At 48.3% G+C, this 19,602-nt stretch overlaps 1 protein-coding gene across 3 annotated transcripts in view; it reads right to left on the bottom strand.

Annotated features, from left to right (window-relative positions):
- vps13d (vacuolar protein sorting 13 homolog D) overlaps window positions 1-19,602 on the bottom strand; it is a 63,687-nt gene that overhangs the window by 3,850 nt on the left and 40,235 nt on the right. For all 3 annotated transcript variants that reach the window (XM_076276565.1, XM_076276566.1, XM_076276564.1), the window contains 11 exons: window positions 19,389-19,497; window positions 18,321-18,491; window positions 17,327-17,428; window positions 16,765-16,914; window positions 15,723-15,872; window positions 15,334-15,427; window positions 14,862-15,010; window positions 13,750-13,884; window positions 12,953-13,120; window positions 6,187-6,319; window positions 5,210-5,405 (listed from right to left, as the gene is read on the bottom strand). In XM_076276565.1, coding sequence (XP_076132680.1) covers window positions 5,210-5,405; window positions 6,187-6,319; window positions 12,953-13,120; window positions 13,750-13,884; window positions 14,862-15,010; window positions 15,334-15,427; window positions 15,723-15,872; window positions 16,765-16,914; window positions 17,327-17,428; window positions 18,321-18,491; window positions 19,389-19,497 — 1,557 coding nt within the window. The remainder of the gene's footprint in view (window positions 1-5,209; window positions 5,406-6,186; window positions 6,320-12,952; window positions 13,121-13,749; window positions 13,885-14,861; window positions 15,011-15,333; window positions 15,428-15,722; window positions 15,873-16,764; window positions 16,915-17,326; window positions 17,429-18,320; window positions 18,492-19,388; window positions 19,498-19,602) is intronic.

A 19,602-nucleotide genomic window follows, 5' to 3' on the forward strand; every position in this document is an offset into this window, starting at 1 on the left:
GACCTCGGAGTGCGTGTGGTCAGAGCCACACTGCTGTGGGTAGTTGAACCACCAAACAAAGTAGTCGGGTGCAGAGAGTATGTACTGAGGGGGGCTTCTGATTTCAGTCTGGGCAACCCCTAAAGCCAGTGATCCAGTGGAGGCCCTACTCCCTCCCCAACATTCTCCTCTCCAAAAACTCCCTGTTCCTCCTCTTCCTCCTCTCTAACAGCCTCCGCCCGGGCCAGCGGTGCTGGGGTCCTGTTGGAATGTGGGATCCGACTCTGATTGGGCTGGGTCGGCTGCCCGTGGCTCGTGATCAGGGCCGAACGGTTCCAGTTGGACGACAAATGCAGTTTCGCTAAAACTGGAGATGTAGGGATTTTGATGCCGTTCCACTACCGTGAATCCATGTGTGTGTGTGTGTGTGTGTGTGTGTGAGTACCGTTGCCAGTAGCGATGGGTTTACGACCTGAGGCTGGTGATGATGACTGAGAGCAGGTGAGGTGCCACAAGCACAGAGGAGAGGATGAGAGGGATCCTTTCCGGACACAAGGTTTCCTGGCAACTAACCTTTAAACAAGGATGTCAGGATATGTCACACCGTGTTAATGATCCAGCCAGGGCTTCAGTGCCGACCAAGGCAAGGCTGTATGATTGTGTGTATGTGTGCGTGTGTGTGTGTTTGGGCATGCATGCGTGCGTGGTGGGGGTGGTGTGTGCATGCGTGCATGAGTGAGTGAGTGAGTGCGTGAGTGCGTGGTGGGGAGGGGGGTTTTTGGACTGAGGTGGTGGTGGTGCGTGTGTGCGCATGGTTGGGGTGATGGGAAAGAGTTGAGAGAGGAATAGTGGTCTTCATTGGTCAAATCACAAAGCATTTTAGGTTACTGCAATGTGAAGGAAAGTGAGTTGTGAATGGCATGGCACGACACGATTCTAGTATTCTAGTATTTTTGCGATAATATATTTTTGTTATGAATATACCCTAAGGGGACAGGAAGTCAGACACTAGAGCTCTCTGACTGCGGACACCTGTTTCCAGTTTCCAGTTACTCCTGGGTGTTTTTCCTCTTTTCTTTCCTCGGGATCTTTTTGTCCCGATCCCTCCTGTTTGTGCGCGAGTCGCTTTCCTGATCCCTCGCGGGGCAGCAAGGCGCCATTGTCTCAGTGACATCACTGAGACACTAAATCTCAGGGTGTCCGGTTCTGTTTGTGGCAAACCATGTCAAAGCAATGCATCAAAGTCTCAAAGGAGGGAGGGGGGGGAGTGAGAAAGAAGAAAAATCCAAACGTCTGTAAAGAGAGCGAAAAAGAGAGAAGAGAGTTGGCACCTTACACGAGCCACGCGAAGCCCACCTGTTGCTCCTTGGGTGACATGTAAAGGGGAGAATGGAGGTGGTGTTGCTGCTGGAGGAGGAAGAGGAGGACGGTGCAGGAGGAGGAGGAGGTGGGGTGCTGCCACTGCTCAGGGTGGAGGAGTGATTGAAGAAGAGTTCAGGCTAACTCAAAACAGCCCGTCATCCGGGACGGCTTCAAAACCCCCTCTCTCAACTCTTCACCATCACCCACCATCACCACAACATGCGCACACACGCACCACCACCTCAGTCCAAAAACCACCCTCCCCACCATGCACTCACACATTCATGCACGCACGCACGCACAAACACACACACACACACACACACACACACACACACACACACAATCATACAGCCCTGCCTTGGTCAGCACTGAAGCCCTGGCTGGATCATTAACACGGTGTGACCGTGCACCATCAAATCAGATTGGGCCATGACAGTGAAAAGGCCCAGCCAGGACCTGGCTAACCTCTTTCTTTCTTTCTTTCATTCTCTCTCTCTATCCCTCTCTCTCTCTCTCTCTCTCCTCCCTGAACCCTGCCCGCGGCTCGTAAGGCACCCTTACACAATACCCCTGCACTCGATTGTGGGGCTGAACAATAGGGTTCAACTCCAGGTCAGGCACAGGGCCTGGAGCCCAGCCAGCCAGCCAGCCAGCCAGCCATCAATGGGCCCAAATAAACAGCTTTTGCTCCCTTCTTGCTCCCTTCAGAGAGAGAGAGAGAGAGAGAGAGAGAGAGAGAGAGAGAGAGAGAGCATAGAAGATGGTGTGCTAGAGAAAGACAGATGAAGATGAAGTGAGAAAGAGGACAGAGAGAGCCAATGAGTGTATATGTGTGAGTGAAAGTGAGAAACAAGGAAGGACAGAGAGAGAAAGAGAGAAAAAAGAAAGAAAGAAAGAAAGAGAGAAAAGCAGAGGATGAGGTTGACTAATGTGAGCATTTAGCTCATGGGCCCATTAGCGGTCAAACAGCCGGTCACACAGCCCTCTCTCTGTCCACCCCAGTCTCGGTAGAAGACTTCAAGCATTCCGCACGCAAGGGACTGCCTCCTGGTACAGCGTCACACTGGCCACCACTGCAGAGGCAGACAGTGCTCAGCAGACTAAGGGACCGCTGTTTTGCATGTCTGGTAGATGGCATGCATCACTGACACACACACCCACCCCCACACACACAAACACACACACACGGTCTGTCTATCTGTCTGTCTGTATCACCTGCCCCAATTCACTGCTCCACTTCTTGCACTCTACTTCAGCTCCTTTGCACAAATGTTCCCCTAAACTCCCCCTAAACTCGGCAAAAGCATATGAGATTACTAAAAAAAACAACAACACCACTGATTTCACTTAATGACTGAGGACGGGTCAGCAATATTCTGAAATCACCCAACGCCCCTCACCCCCATTACCACCAGTCCGACTACAAAATGGCAAACAATCAACTCTTGTCAAGCGAGTTCCCTCGAATGCCTTTACATTGTCTGCTGCAGGCCAGGCGGCAGCTATAAATAGGCCCTCATTGTGTGACTCAGGCTCTTGTCCTTGGTCAGCCAGTGAACCGACTGGTTAGCAAAACACACACAAACAAAGTAAACACCCCAGCTCTCTACTGAACGCTTCAACAGGCTGTATAAGGAAAAGCTAATCTGAACAAAAAACGATAGCTTCTCAAAAAAAAAAAGAGGGAGAGATAGAGCGATAGAGAGGGAGATGGAGAGAGTGAGAGAAAGAGAGAGAGAGAGTGAAGGAGAGAAAAAAAACTGTTAACTGACAGCACTGGGCTGAGAGAGCAGGGGTGCTTATCCCAGTCAAATCCCCAAAGCGCCTGAGCCCCCGTCAGCTCTCCTCTCCCTTTGTTTTGGGATTGTAATTGAGCTGGCCCTGGATGGCTGCCTGGATTGCATAGTGCTAGAGGGAGGGGTTGGAGAGAGAGAGAGAGAGAAAGAAAGAGTGTGTGTGTGTGTGTAAATGAGAGAGAGAGAGAGAGAGACAGAGAGGAAGAGAGACAGAGAGAGCGAGAGTGTGTGACAGTATCTGTGTGTGTGTGTGTGTGTGTGTGTGTGTGTGTGTTTGTGTAAAGAGGGGGAGGAGGGTGCGTTTAGAGACAGGAGAGAGTTCACGAGCGGGGCAGGAGAGCAGAGGGACCCGCTGTGGACAATCCCCCCGCACTAAACACCCACATGGGCCTGCTCCCCCAGCCTGCTTCTCATAAAGCCTGTTTATTTCCTGTTTTGCCATCTGACAGCACAAAAAAAACAACACAGAAGAAGAAGAAGAAGCAGCGATGCAATGGGGCCAAATGGAGCCTGGAAGAGCCTGGGGGAGGTATGTAAACAAACAAATCAAATCATGTACATAAATAATGAAATAAATAAGTAAACAACTACGGGGGAGGAAAGAACATTTTCCCATTGGGCCACGCTGTGCCGCCTATCTCTGGGGAGTGAGGAGCTCAAGGGAGTGCAGTGTGTGTGTGTGTGTGTGTGTGTGTGTGTGTGTGTGTTCTTTATCTGGGACTCCTCCATCTTCACATATGCTCTGTGACAGGGCGATGTGGTATGTGAACTTGTAAACACACAAACCTAAGGCCTCGCATGGAAGGGGTGCGAGATGGAACAGGAGAAGGAGAGAAGGAGAGGGAGAGAGCGAGAGAGAGAGAGAGGGTCAGAGTGGAGCCGAGTACTACGGACCGGGCCATCACCCCCCCGCCCCGTCATACCTGTGCGTGAGCAGTGTGCTGGGGTGTAACGGTCGGGTCAGACAGAGTCCGCTGTGAACCATGAATCCTGTGAATCCTGTGCGTTTTTGCGGTGTGTGAACTCTGGCTGAACTCGTGGCCGCACTGTGGCAGGCACGCTTTAGCTGCGCACCCCCCCAACCCCCACAACACACACACTGACCCCCTCCCCCCCTTTCCCGACAGCTCAGCTCCCATCCGAAGTTCCATGCCATTCCACTCCTCCTGTCTTCATCCTTCTCTTCTCTCCTCCTCCTTGTCTTCCCTTCTTTTTCCGCCTCCCCCTATCTGTTTTGTGGACCGGTCCGCAGGAGAACAGGAAACCCTCTCATTCCTCCCAGTCCCAGCACCAAGGAAAAGAAAGGAATACAGAGAGAAAGAGAGAGAGCGAGAGAGAGAGGGAGAGGGTGAGAGAGTGAGAGCGAGAGAGAGAGGGGGGAGAGAGAGAGGGAGAGAGAGGGGGAGAGAGAGAGAGAGAGAGAGAGAGAGAGAGAGAGAGAGAGAGAACAAAGCCCAGTGCAGACAGCAGCAGGCAGTTGAGCCCACTGCTCTTGCGTCCTGCTCGCTCCCCAGCAGCAGCGGATGCCATGCCAGCCACGCCGGCCTACACGTCCTCTATGCCAACACGCTGCCACCGGCTACACATACCAGACACCCTGTGTAATCCACCCCGGCCACTCAGGGCTCCAGGCCAACGGACGAGAGGAGGGACGAATTCCTCAGGTGGCACATGGATGGAGAAGGCCACGCTCCTGAAACAGACTGCTGTGACGGGAGCCAGAGCTGGCGACACATTTGAAGTATCTCTCTGTGGTGATGGTCTCAGTTCTTCTACACACTGACTTTACCGTTTGTCCATTTGCTTGCGCTGGTAGCAACAAGAAGTGACTGACCATGTAGGTTGCGTGTCCAAGAGCAAGTAGCACATTTTCTAGCCAAAACCAACTCCTCACATTAAACGATTTATATATGGCAGTGCTCCGCTTTGATCACATGAACACTAATAGAACTTGATTAAAAAACTAAAAACTGCCACAACGGTGTTACTTTATGAGATAAATAAAAACAAAACATTCACTATTTGTAAATCTCTGCACTGTGCAGGTTAGTGATGCTGTGCTGCCGTACCTGTGGTTGCTAAGGCTGGCCATATCCCTCACAGTCTGTGCTGTCTCCGAGGCAAAGTCCAGTGCCCCAGCAACAGGCTTGGTCACCGTACCGACCAGCCCCTTCCCCAGGCCTGAGAAAAAGCCGCTGACTCCGCCCTCTGTCTTCACACCCTCCACAGTGGAGGTGATGACGCTGGTCAAGCCCCCGATGATGCCTGCACAGCCACAGATTATTACATTACATTTACATTTAATGCAGATTATTTACAGATTAGGAACATAAGAGAACACAGTATGAACATTCAAGCCAGGCTTACAATGTATTATACTGTATATCAAACAACCAGTGTTTCCTCTAGGATTTTTTTAAGCAGTGGGGGCAGGCCTGTTTTGTTTCTTTCTATTACACCTGCCAGGGAATCCGTGTTATGTGGCTAAGCTGCTGCCTAGCAGGTAAAACACGTTTAAATGGATATATTTATTTTTATTAGCTAGAAATGATGCCACATGTCTAAATTCAATGCTATTTATGCCACTTCGAAAGTTTGTTTAGATCCAGTGATTCTGCTGTCATGGAAACGCTACGTCACACTTCGGGACTCTATTATATGTATTCACCTCTATTCACACACAATGAGGCATTATTTTCAGTTGTGATTGAGCTGTATATTTGGAAAATCTACAACAGGTCTGCACAATGAATTTTGAAAGGCAACTGCGACTATTGTACGTCTGCCCCATTTCTGATACTGTGGGGGGAAAAAATTAAACCGTGTGGGGCCGCCACTACCAAATCAACATAGAGGAAACACTGTCAAACAACACATTTCTAATTTCAACAGGATGTCTTTTCTGATACTGGATGTGTGAACAGTAGTAATCATTATCAACTAGAACAGAAAGGGCCTTTTTTCTACTTGCAATAGAATGGAAAAACAGCCGAGGAGAACAATCAAACCTTCCTACTTCTCGCAGACAGCGAAGAAAAACTCTTACCATGTGCCAGGCCATGGATCCCAGCCACTAGATGTTCTCCACTGGTGGCGCCATGGTAACGGATGTACTCTCTTTCACTTTGGTGTCGATGGTCCATCGTTTTCCCAAGCCCATCGGATAAGGTTCCTGCAAACTAACAAAAACAACAAAAAAATACCAACATGGGTTGACGCCATCTGACTGTAGTCAATGCAGAGCCTTTCAGCAGAAAGGACATCCATAGAAGGAAACATTTCACCGGCCCTGAAAACACTTTGGGACTGAAAAAGTGATGGAGGGTTCATTGCAAAGACACATAAACTTAACTGCAGTGCAATTTAGAGTATGATATTAAACTCCGTAAAATGTCCCTCTTGCATTTTCTTCCATACGATCAGCAGTAGAGCTTTCCAACAATTTCCTCTCCGAGGCCTTCCTGGCCCCTTAGACAGAGCAATATTATGAACAATAATAGGCGCGGATGTGATTGATGTGGGGGATATGGTTGGTACTTCTGGTCTTCATCACGTCACTGAACCACGGAGAGGAAATCAATGTCAGTATTGCTGGATCTGACCCTCTTTTGATCTGACTGGGCCATCCATCTCCATCCCGCACTCATTATGTCTCTCTCTCTCTCCCTCTCTCCCTCTCTCTCTCTCTCCCTCTCTCTCCCTCTCTCTCCCTCTCTCTCCCTCTCTCTCCCTCTCTCCCTCTCCCTCTCCCCCTCCCCCTCCCTCTCCCTCTCTCCCTCTCTCCCTCCCTCCCTCCCAGATTTGTTGCACACTTTAAGTCATGAAATAAAATGAGACTAAAATAACATAACAATTCACAGTTTTGAGAGTTTCGACTCAACATTTCATATGTCAGAATCTTTCTTATGATTCTACACATAATAAAAACAAAACATTATACTCTTTTCTTAAATTTCTAATCTTAAAAAAATAATTCAAATGCTCGGTCACCTTCAGGGGATAGTTTTGGTATTATATATGTTATTAAGAGCAGGAAGCATGGCTATCTTTGTCCTCCCTCTAGTGTGATTCTATCCTGGGAGATGGCCTGGTGACTGGACTGGTCAGAGGAGAGAGGGCTAAGCCGTTGCGAGAGAGCTGCAGTGTGGATCTCACCACGGCTGGTGCCTCTCTCCTGCTCTCCTCGTCTCGCTCAGGATAACTGATTTTGCACAGCCCCTCATCCAGCTGTCAAATATATCAGCCTGTAATTAGTCTGCTGAGGGTGGCTTCTTCCCACCATTCCGTTTCATTCCCCAACGCTCTCGCTCTTTCTCTCTCTCTCTGTCTCTCCCTTTCTCCCTCCCACCACAACATTAGCAGTAATCTTCAGTGGGAATGCGAAACACAAGATTCCCATGCTCAAGAAAGGGCGATAGGGAAGGGGGACTTCATTCACTACTTTGCTATCAAAGTAAGCCCCATTGATGTCTCATTATATCTCTCAGGATAGTTTATCTGCAAGTGGTGATCACCCAAGAAGTACTTGTATTGGTGTCTGGATTTTGAGCAATTAAACTTTGCCTCAAGCTATGCAGCAACACTGTTTCCTGGTTGGTGGTCAGGAAACTTAAACAAAACAAAATAAGTTTAATAACATGAAATGACAGTTAGTTATCTTGCTTGTGTTCGTCTTCTCAGTTTAACTGTTAAAATAAAATTACGATTGGTAGAAACTCTCAGGGGCCCTGAGGAGCTTCGCTGCTTGGCCCCCAAAAGCACAAGTTTAACTTGGCGTCTTATTTGTTTACCTTAACACACACTCACAAATATCAACTGTTAACACAGTTCCCTGACCTAGATAGCTTGGATAGTTCATAGCAGGGTTGCACTTCATAGCCTTACTTTAAATTCAATCAGGTAGGGAAGAACACAACACCTGTGACTTTACTGCTTTGGGAATAAAAATATGCCATATAACTTCTACCTAATACATAAAGGGTTTAGCATGTGAAAGGGGCTTCTCTCCCTGTTGTCTCTCAACCCACCCAACCCCTTTCTCCACACACAGTTGACCTGACTTTGCCCATGGAGCCTCCCCCTCTCCTCTCCCCGTGGCCCCAGCAGGTGCTTGCTGGAAGTGGGTTTGTGTTACAGCAGGCCCCAGCCCTGCGTAAACACACACACACACACACACACACACACACACACACACACACACACACACACACACACACACACACACACACACACACACACACACACACACACACACACACACACACACACACACACACACACACACACACACACACACACACACACACACACACACAGCCTTCTGCAGCCGCCGACACCACAGCTACAGCCAGGCATGAACTTGGGATGACCCCGCCGAGCAAAGTCCCTGCTGAGTTCACCGAGAGGCCAGCTCCCATTCTTTCTTTTCCTCCCTCTCTCACTCCCTCTCTCTCTCACTTGCTCTTTCTTTGCTCACTCCCACACACTCGCTTGCTCATTCTCTCTCACTCACTCATTCTCCCTCCCTTTCTCCCCCCTCTCTCTTTTTCGTATCCTTTTCTAGTTCGCTCACTCATTCTTTCTCTCACCCCCCCCCCCCCTCTCTCGCTGTGTGTGTGTGTCTTTCTCTCTCTCCCCCCACGGTGAAACCAAACCAATAAACTTACCAGATCAGAGTATCGGGGGATAGAGTGGGAGATGAGAATGCTTTCAAGTTTATGGCCCTACCACCACCTTGTTCAAACTGCTGCCCCCTAAACTCCAATCCCCTGGATGGACCTCAATACACGAGCGTACAGACCAGCATTTGTGGCTTTCCGTGAGCACCCCCCGCCCCCTTTTATTTGCGCATCTGTGTTTGTGTGTGTACATGTGAGCACAAATGGGTGTGTCAACACTGGAGCTTGTGTTTGTCCATCTGTACATGCAGTTGTATGAGACTATGTTTACATTTGTATTTGTGTGTGTGTGCGTATGTGTGTGTGTGTGTGTGTGTTTGTATTAGCAATGTCAACCCTGATAAGGGCTGACACAGAGCGAGCCTGCGCTGCAGTCCTAAAGTAGGTGAGAGTGCAGTGATCGGAGTGAGACTCCGGAGGAGAGGAGGAGAACAAGGCTCTAATTCACTGCTTATTAAGGCTGGCTTAAAGTGACCCTCTGATACGTGATACGCCATACTTCACCGAGGGGTCTTTGTTGTTCCACATACGCATGGCGCCTGTGGAGGGTCCACCTGCAAACAACTCTTATAGGGCCCAAAAGTGTGCTGAAACCGAAGTTTGCTGGGAAAGGTTTGTTTGCCGTGACAAGGAATTTTAAAGTGAATGGAAAAAGGTTTGCAATGCAAAAACCGTCCAGCTGACGTGTGTTCCTGGAGAGAAGGAGAATAAAGTAATTAGCATGATTAATACGCTGACAAGTCAAGCTGCTCCAATTTTCTTTTACGGTGTGTTTTGGGGGAACTCCGACGGATCAACAGCTTAAGCGCTCACGCACTTGAAAATGGCTTTTCCACTACATGCAACTGAATGGAATTTTTAAAAGCTTGGCCAGCATCTTGGCAAAACATTTTTATTAGAGGAGCTGGAAGTGACTGATATGTGGGAGGCAAACTCTGGTTATGCTCAAGAAATTTTGCTCGAGGCAACACCGGCAAGCGCAAGATGCATCAAAGCTCTTACCTCCCCAAAGCAGATGAGCCGATTGGTAGAGAAATGGACAAAAACAGGCCAGATTTATCAATCCACACACACACACACACACACACACACACACACACACACGCACACGCACACGCACGCGCACACGCACACGCACAAACCAATTATCATCAGTCTATCAATAAATCCAGCTATCTCTCTATCTACATCTCCATAAGAAAACAGCTAAACAGACCTACTGCATATTTATATGGTGCCCTCTGAGATCATCTACTAAAGGAGACGCAACAAACAAACGTTGTGGTCACAGACTAGGTCAGCCTGGGCAGCAGGGAACCCTGGGATCACTCGAGAGCCAAGAGTGGCGTCTCTGGAGGTTCCCAGACGAGCCGGGACGTTAGAGCTTAAGAGCCCTCATGGCATGGGCGGCGCGGGAGGCGAACAGGGGGGTTAGACGAGCGTGTAGGAGAGGGGAATGGAGGAGAGAAGCACACTGCCCTGGGCTGAAAAACCCACACCCGGGGGGTGCCTGACACCGAGTTGGCCGCGGCTGAAAGGGCCAAATTCGCCCTGGCCCTGTCACAGAGGCATGCTGGGAGTGTGGGACCTGGGCTGGGCGGCAGGGATTTGGGGGGGGAGGGGGGGGTGTCTGGGAGTGGAGCCCGCTGGCGACGCCCCCCTCTCTCTGGGCTCTGGGGCCTGGGCCACACACAGGCCCGCTGGGGCTGCTACCGGAGAGCCCAGCCAAAGGGCCGCGTCTCCGACTGCACTCTGGTGACCACGCAGATGACAGGCCAAAGGGGGAAGCTGAAGTACCGTGAAACAACTTTTCCGAGAAGAAGTGTGAACATGCTGTGTTTTTATGGGTGGGAAATTCTCATGTATTGGAACACAAGTTAAGGGGACGAGATTTTGCAGAGATTTCTTTGGCTGATTCCAAAGGGCTGCATACAGTATAAGAGCTCGACATAAGAATGTGATGTAAACAGCTTATTTTCATGACATTTCTCTGCAACGCTTGTGGAAAAAAGGCAAAAACTAGCAGAAAGCAAGTAATGGAAAAAGCTCACAGTAAAATCCATATAAACATGGCAAGCTGATGTACATTCCAGAGAACAGGAGATGAGGAAATAACGGATGAATAATTATCACAATTAACAGGCGGACAAGTCAAACTGCTCTGACTTTGTTTCATGGCGTGTTTGGGGGAAAATCCGACCAACTGCCTTGAGAGTTGAGCCAAAGGTCCGGCTTCTCCACTGCACTCTGGTGACCGTGCAGATGACAGGCCAGGATGATGATCCTGAAGTACCGTGAGACAGATTTTCCAAGAAGTGTGAACGTGGTGTGCGTGCGCACGGCGGGGGGAAACATCTTATGTGTTGTGTTGTGCTGTGTTGTGCTTTCGGGGCGGCTGTTGCCATAGATATCTGGCTATAAGCACCACCTGAGTGTCCGTCGCAGCCTGGAAAGAACACGCCAGAGCGATCAGCCGGCATACGCCCTACACATGCACCTTGTCCTCCTGGCCCTTACTGGAGGCTGCAGGAGTACCAAGAGACCAGAGACACCAATAGGAAATCGGACTGAAGGAAACCTGGTCCTGATCTCACACACATCCTCTGGTTTCAGACCTAGATCAGGGCCAACCTTCCTCATATCAGCCAGCTCAAGATCCTAGATCAGGGCCAACCTTCCTCATATCAGCCAGCTCAAGATCCTAGATCAGGGCCAACCTTCCTCATATCAGCCAGCTCAAGATCCTAGATCAGGGCCAACCTTCCTCATATCAGCCAGCTCAAGATCCTAGATCAGGGCCAACCTTCCTCATAACAGCCAGCTCAAGATCCTACATCAGGGCCAACCTTCCTCATATCAGCCAGCTCAAGATCCTAGATCAGGGACCACCTTCCTCATATCAGCCAGCTCAAGATCCTAGATCAGAGCTAAACTTCCTCATATCAGCCAGATCAAGACCTAGATCAGGGCCGTTTCTTTCTTACATCAGCCAGCTTGGAGTCTAGATCAGGTCCTGATGTTTCTCATATTAGTCAGCTTCAGACCTCCATGCGGCCCAGATTTTAGTCTTTACGAACACAGAATACCCACAGAGACGGTACAGAGCTTCACACACACACACACACACACACACACACACACACACACAACCACACACACAACCACACACACACACACACACACACACACACACACACACACACACACACACACACACACACACACACACACACACACACACACACACACACACACACACACACACACACACACACACACACACACACACACACCTTCCTTCTCAGAACACATTCTTGAAAAACTCACAAGCATCAACAGACAAAACAGTCTGGCTTTCCAGAAAACTTAAGCAACGAACTTTGACAGGTCTTTCCACCGTGCGTCTCCACTGGCTCAACTACACTGCCCACACGTCTCTGGCTTTAAAAACAAATCCTCACCCTGAGAATTAAACAGTTTACATGTACCTTTATTTACTTAAGGGAATGCTTTTAGCCAAAGTAGATTTGATCAGAGACAGGGTGTGTGGGCTAGAAAATATCAGAGCAAGGTGCTGACACCAATGTCAAGGGATGACAATCCACAGACTGTACAAAGTGATGGAAATGGGGATCTGCACAATTCGATGAAAGCATCTGCTAAATGATTTAATGGCAATGTGTCAAACAAAACTCTGAAGCAGAGGTGAAAAACAAGACTGACCATGAATGTCTTCGAACTAAAACATCTCATTCTGACTAGCACAACTCTTCAGCCAGGTAGATCTGCTAATTAGTGAAATCATCGGAGTTAAGTACACATACAGAACCATGGTACGACGCTCACTTTCTGTAGCTAGAGTTTTCCTACTCTGCCCTGAAGGCACCAAGCAGCATGAAGAAGTTGCACTTTTTTAATTAATGTTTGGGAGCTACTCCAGTGTGCGGACATCCTCTTTTGCTTAACCTTAGTAGACTACCACTCTATCCAAACAAAGCAGCATTTCCCAAACCGGTCACTTTGGACCATTAGCCCTGTCCAACCGCAAAGACTGAGGTGCAGGACCACAGGGGTTCTTGTTCTCGGTACTGGAGCGATCTGGCAAGTGTCCGCATGTCTGTTGGCCTGTCTTACCTTGGCCGCTGAGTTGGAGACCCCGTGGGTGACGTTGCGGATGAGGCCACCCACGTTGCCGTACTTGATGAGCTCGGACACGCCCTCGGTCACGTCGTTCAGCAGGCCCATGGGGTTGCCCAGGAAGTCCACCGAGCCCAGGATCTGAGCCGCCTGGCTGATCAGCTCCTGAAAGAGATACACAAACACACAAGTGAACACATGCACGGACACACACACACACGCATGCACGTGCACACACACACACACACACACACAAGTGAACAAATGCACGGACACACAGGCGCACGCACGCACGCACATGCACACACAAAGAATGCCTTTTAATCTGAATAACAGCAACACCAGCCTCATCCACAGTTACAACACATGAATTACAAATACAATTACGTTCCATTATTGATTAAGACTCGATTTGACTTTTGACAATGAATAAGGCAACCTCTAATTTGTCCACTTTTACATCTGACTTGCCTAAAGTCCTGACAGAGGAGCAGTAGAGCTTAGATCAACAACAACAGCCTGGTTTCTCCCTTGTAAATAACTCATTTGCTGGAATATGAGGTATGCAAAGTTGCCCTGGTTTGAATTTTCCCATCCATCTGTGCAAGGTAACTTCAGCATAACACAATGTGAGCCTTTGGGGCAAGAAGCAGTGTTATTGGGGCTGTAAGCAGCACCATGCTGAATGAGTGGAGCTCAAAACAGCCCCAGAGCTTAAAGAAAAACAGCTGTTGGTGGTAGGTGGTAGGTCTGCGAGTTGGTTGTTTTCCCCCCTTTTTAGACAACGCGCTCACCTCTCTAAAGTGCTTCAGGATGTCATTGATGATGATCTCCTGCGTCTCGTACGGGTGCACGCGGGTATACGGGTACATGTTGATGATGGCGTCCTCGAACCGGATCAGGGGGATGCCCAAGGTGCCCTTCAGTGCCTGGCAGGACAACAGGAAGTTGTTGCAAACGATTAGAAGATGGAACAGAACACTTCTCGACATTGCACTGAACTGTAAAATACAGGCCACAGGCGACACACAAACGCGCGCTCCCAATAACAGATAAGATCTAGTAGGATCAAGGGCGCTTCCGGCATTGAGGCGGCACTCTGCCTTTATGGCTGCAGTTCAGCTGAGACTACCACTCAAGGGGCAAACTAGGGGCTGATTAACAACCGTATCTCTCCTGGGTTCTGGACCAAATGGATAAAGAGATAGAATCTTTTATTAACTGAAGCTGCTGAGGGGGCTTAGTGTAGAAAATAAAAAATAAAAGATTTAAAAACACTGATCTTGGCGCTGGCAGTTCGATAAAGAGGACACATTGCATCCCCTTGTGTTAACCAGAGGAACTGTATACTCTGATACCAGAGAAGACCTGGAACATGCTCATGCACAAGCACTCAGTTGGTCAAAATGAAAGGGCTTGTCCTTGAGCAGAATCCATTAAACTTTTCATAAAATTCAAAATTCAAAATTATCCTTAAATTCATATAACTGTCTACTTTGTGTGCAAATAGACTAAGTTTACATTTGCTTTTAAAATGTTCATTAAGTGATCAGGTCACAAGTGGTCAGTTCTAAATACAAGTGTAAACATCCACCAAGCTGCTTTGTGATCCGATTTGCTCAAACCACTTGCTGAGGTAGTTAGGGACATATATCTTGCTAATGCATTTTGATTCATCCCGGACAATGACAGTTCCAATGAATGTGACGTGGACAGTAACGGAATCTAAACACAAGTGGTCAGCAACATCACCTTGGATAAATTATTAAACGGCAATTTGTCTCGGCTGAACACTTGTGATTAGATCACACAAAATCGTAATTTGACTGACTGTTGAACTCAAATGTCAACAACCTATTTTTAGGATTGGAGACTACAGACACAGTACAAAGTATGACTCTATTACCTTGAGGTCTGGAGGAAGTTTGTGGGAGGTGAACACACTGAGTTTGACCTGAGGGAGGCTGATCTTCAGGTTTTCAAAGTAGTAGCGCTTAGGAGACCCCGTGTCCTCACTTGTCTTCTCATACAGGTTCTCATCCAGCTTCTCCATCTCTGCGCACACACACACACACACACACACACACACACACACACACACACACACACACACACACACACACACACACACACACACACACACACACACACACACACACACACACACACACACACACACACACACACACACACACACACACACACACACACACACAGAGAGAGAGAGAGAGAGAGAGAGAGAGAGAGAGAAAATGTTTTGCCAACATGCTAACAGATGCCCAAGTCCAGATCATTCTACACAATGATCAGGATAATGAAAGCACCCACTAGTATTAACTAGAAATAGCAATCACTTATTAGCATTGACATAAACCAACCTTCAGTTTGGCCATATCCAAAAAAGCTTAGCAGCTTCAGCAGGAGCTTCTCCTCGATGATGACGGTGAACCTCCGGGCAGTGACCATCAGATGCTGCCAAAAACAATCAGCATCATAACACCCTCTCACAGAGAGTCATCAAACACACCCCACTACAAACGGATCTCTCTCAATTCCAATCACTTACGCTCAACCATCCCCCTCGGAACCCCCCCAAACAGCATACAAACTCCACACAAACACTCTGATGCAACTTCTTGGGCGCATACTTTATGTATGTTTAAGGCCAACTTCAAAGGCATGCTGCTGAGAGGTTCATCCATTAAGCAGAGGACTGATCCTATCCTGCAGCTTTGAATAGGACCAGATGAAACTCCAGACTGGTTACCTTGAAGAGGTCAGTGAGCATGAGGTTGCTGGGGACTTTGACGGCGTTGACCTGGAGAGCAGGGCCCGAGTCGGTAATGTTGCTCTCGGTGGAGGCAGGGGTCATACACATCATGACTGGTTGAGTGGTGCCCAGTAGCTGGTTATCCACCTGAGGGGGCATGAGCAAAGGAAGGATGAGGGAGTGAGTGTGTGAGTGTGTGTGTGTGTGTCAGGCTGAATGGTGCCCAGCAGCTGGTTATCCACCTGAGGGAGCACAGGAAGAGTGTGTGTCTGTGTGTCTGTGTGTGTGTGTGTGTGTGTGTGTGTGTGTCCACCTGAGAGAGTGCAGACATACTGAGTGAGCCTGATGTGTACTTCACAGGCCGAGAGGTAACCAGTAGCTGTGGGTACAGCTTTGATTTTGTGTATGTGCGAGTATGTGCATTGTGCATGCATGTGTGTGTGTGTGTGTGTGACTGTGTGTGTCAGGTTGAATCGCGGCCAGCAGCTGGTTATCCACCTGAGGGAACACAGGAAGGATGAGTGAGGGAGAGTGTGTGAGTGTGTGTGTGTGTGTGTGTGTGTGTGTGTGTGTTTGTGTCAGGTTGAATGGCGGCCAGCAGCTGGTTATCCACCTGAGGGAACACAGGAAGGATGAGTGAGGGAGAGTGTGTGAGTGTGTGTGTGTCTGTGTGTGTGTGTGCACGCACATCACAGGTTGAGCGGTGTTGACAGCAGCTGGTTATCCACCTGAGAGATCGCAGACACACTGGATGAGTGAGCTTGATGTGTACATCACAGGCCAAGAGATAACCAGAAGCTGTGGGTATAGCTGTGATGTTGTGTGTGTGTCTGTATGCGCGCATCTGTGTGTGCATGTCTCTCTCTATCACAGATCAACTGGTACCTACAGTAGAGTGTGTGCGCAAAACACTGGTTTTAACCGGGCTAGATGACCGGGTCCAGTACCTGAATGAAATTGGTTTTAACCGGGCTAGATGACCGGGTCCAGTACCTGAATGAAATTGGTTTTAACCGGGCTAGATGACCGGGTCCAGTACCTGAATCTTCTGTACGCTCATCTCCAGCACCTGGCTCCCAGCAGTGCGAGTGAAGTGGACGTCGATGCCCGACAGCGTGGCAAAGACCAGCTCCTCAGGGACCTTATTCACCAGAGACACTCCCACACCGTCCTCAAGGCTCACCAGCACCTGATCATGAACAAGCCAAACAGAGAAGAGCAATGAAGGCAAAGAGGTCTCATGTGATGAGTGCAGAAGGCTCAGGACATGCTGTGGGTCATCAGGTTCTCTACAGTGGAATCTGGGACTCTTCTCATACCAATAAGGAGCAATGGAGTACAAACTTAATGTTTTAACTGAAATGCAGGATGAAGTGAAAGCTCTTATGACACAACAGATGAGTCAAAAATACTGGACTCTCGTGGCAAACCTGTTTCGCAACCCTACAAAATAACGTAATTTCAGTGTCTGACTTAACAGTCAGGTTCCAACACTGCAGCTTTTCACACTGAGAATTTCTGAGTTTGACACAAGCGAGGTTGACGTCAGTGACCAGATGTTCCCATAAGACATCTGGCAGTATAGAGAAAGCTTCCTGTACCTCCAGCTCCTCCTCGGGGGCCTTCTTCTCTGTGACCTCTTTGCTTTGGTTCTCCTCGGTGCTGGATGGCCGGTTCATGCGACGATGATTGAAGTCACTTATCTAAAGACATGACAAAAATGCCATTTTAACGTATTGTTATGACACCAGCTACATCAGTAGCAGAATAAGGAATACATAATGTATTGACAGTTGATTCCTTTTTACATATATATATATAAAAAGGAATCAACTGTCAATACATTATGTATTCCTTAAAAAGTAGAATCTCAATACCGCATTAATGCAATTAATCAATGCACCGTAACAACAATTATGGTGGCAAAATGCTATTGCACAAAATGCTATTTAAAGGTGCTCTAATCAATGTTACGTGGTTTCTAAGCTAAAATTTGTTTTGTCACATATAGCAAACATCACCTCACCATCTGCTAGCTGCCTGTACTGTAAAAAAAACATGGTCTCTGTGGACAGCCCAGGCTCCAAAAACGGCAACAAAAACAACTTGGTTCAGCCTGGACCATAAAAACATAACAAATTGTTTCAGCCAATCCCCGACGAGATGTGTGTTTAGGAGAGTTTCAATTGCATGGGAGGGAGGGAGGGAGTAGCGAGCTAGCTCTCTGTTTTGTTTGAACGTCAACAGAAGTATAAGTATATATACTCTTTTGATCCCGTGAGGAAAATTTGGTTCTTTTTATCCCAATCCGTGAATTAGTGAGACACACTCAGCACACAGTGTACACACAGTGAGGTGAAGCACACACTAATCCCGGCGCAGTGAGCTGCCTGCAACAACAGCGGCGCTCGGGAGCAGTTAGGGGTTAGGTGCCTTGCTCAAGGGCACTTCAGCCGCTTTCTAAGGGTCGGGGTTCGAACCGGCAACCCTCCTGTTCCAAGTCCGAAGCGCTAACCAGTAGGCCACAGCTGCCCCAAGTGACGTTAACCAACATTGCTTAGAGTCCCTATAAAAGGAAGTGTTTGTGGTTCTTACCTGCAGGACTCTGGTGGGTCCATCAGGGACGACCTGCACGGAGAGGACTCCGGAGCCAGGCCTCATCTTCTGGTTGATGAACTGCTGCTCTGGGGTTGGGGCCATCAGGCCTGAGTCGGGCCCCAGCACCACCTCTGCCCCATCAAACAGCCCCGACACACCACCCTTCACCTACAGGCCAAACAGGTACAGTACATGTGCAATTTTAATATTAAGGTGTCAATAGGACATGCATCATTTAGATGTTCAAACCTTCTTTTGGAAAATAGTGAAATCAATTTAGGGTTTTAATTTAGGCTGTTAATTGATAGGTTAAAACATTTTGGGTGCGAGTTTGACGGTGTATTTTGCCGACAGTGGATGGGCACTGTGGCCAGAGCGAAGTCAGACACACGGAGTGGGCAGAGTCAGGCCAAAGCTAATTAATAAAAGATAGATAGACAAGATTTTAACCCAGGTTGCATGTGATTGGTTTATTCAATTTCACTTCACCGGAGAGGTCATGCCTACTGTATTTCAGAGTCCCCACCTTGACGTAGCTTCCCGCTACCTATAGAGCCGCCGAACTCGGGCCCTTTGTGTCACTTCAAATGAATCCTAACATCCTAAATGTGTGCACAGTGCTGTGCATGCACACGTGTACAGTTTATATTATGTGCAGTGTTTCCCACATAATTGAATTCTATTTGTGGTGGCAGGTTTGCAGAATTAACTTGGATGCAACAGTTTTTAACAAATTAGCGCTGCGTGGTTATGATGCTAACAGATTTAAGCACAATTTAGCCAGTTTGCTTCTATGCCTTGCAGGAGTGTTAATGTTTAAACTTTAAACAGGTTTGTAGGTTCTTTTAGAGACAGAGACAAGGAGAGGCTGTACGAAGGTGCACATAGCTCTATAATGAACACATTCCATCCAATTTAAATAGTACATGGAACATGGAAAATCATTGTGTGGTGTCACTGGTCAATGTTGATATTGTGGTGGGCCGCCACAAATGAGTCAATGTATGGGAAACACTGATGTGTACGTGTCTGACTCAACATGCTGCATAAGGCTGTGGTCCTCACCTGCACCACCAGTCGGGGGAGGCCACAGGTTAGCATGCCATCGCTGAAGTGCCACGTCTGGGTGGTGCTGCGTCTGGAGTCTGGCCTCCTCAACATCAGCGGCTCATAGCTGAGAGTGGGCCGAGGGCGTGAGGGAGAGAGAAATAAATAGACAGACAAAACAGCAGTGCAATTGGAATCAGTTGAGTAACACAGCTCTGTTTTGTCTAAGATC

Source organism: Alosa pseudoharengus, unplaced genomic scaffold, assembly GCF_046254945.1.
Source record: "Alosa pseudoharengus isolate Yale_2024_CS ecotype anadromous, Long Island Sound unplaced genomic scaffold, YU_APseudo_1.1 YU_APseudo_1.1_scf_9, whole genome shotgun sequence".
NCBI lineage: Eukaryota > Metazoa > Chordata > Actinopteri > Clupeiformes > Clupeidae > Alosa > Alosa pseudoharengus.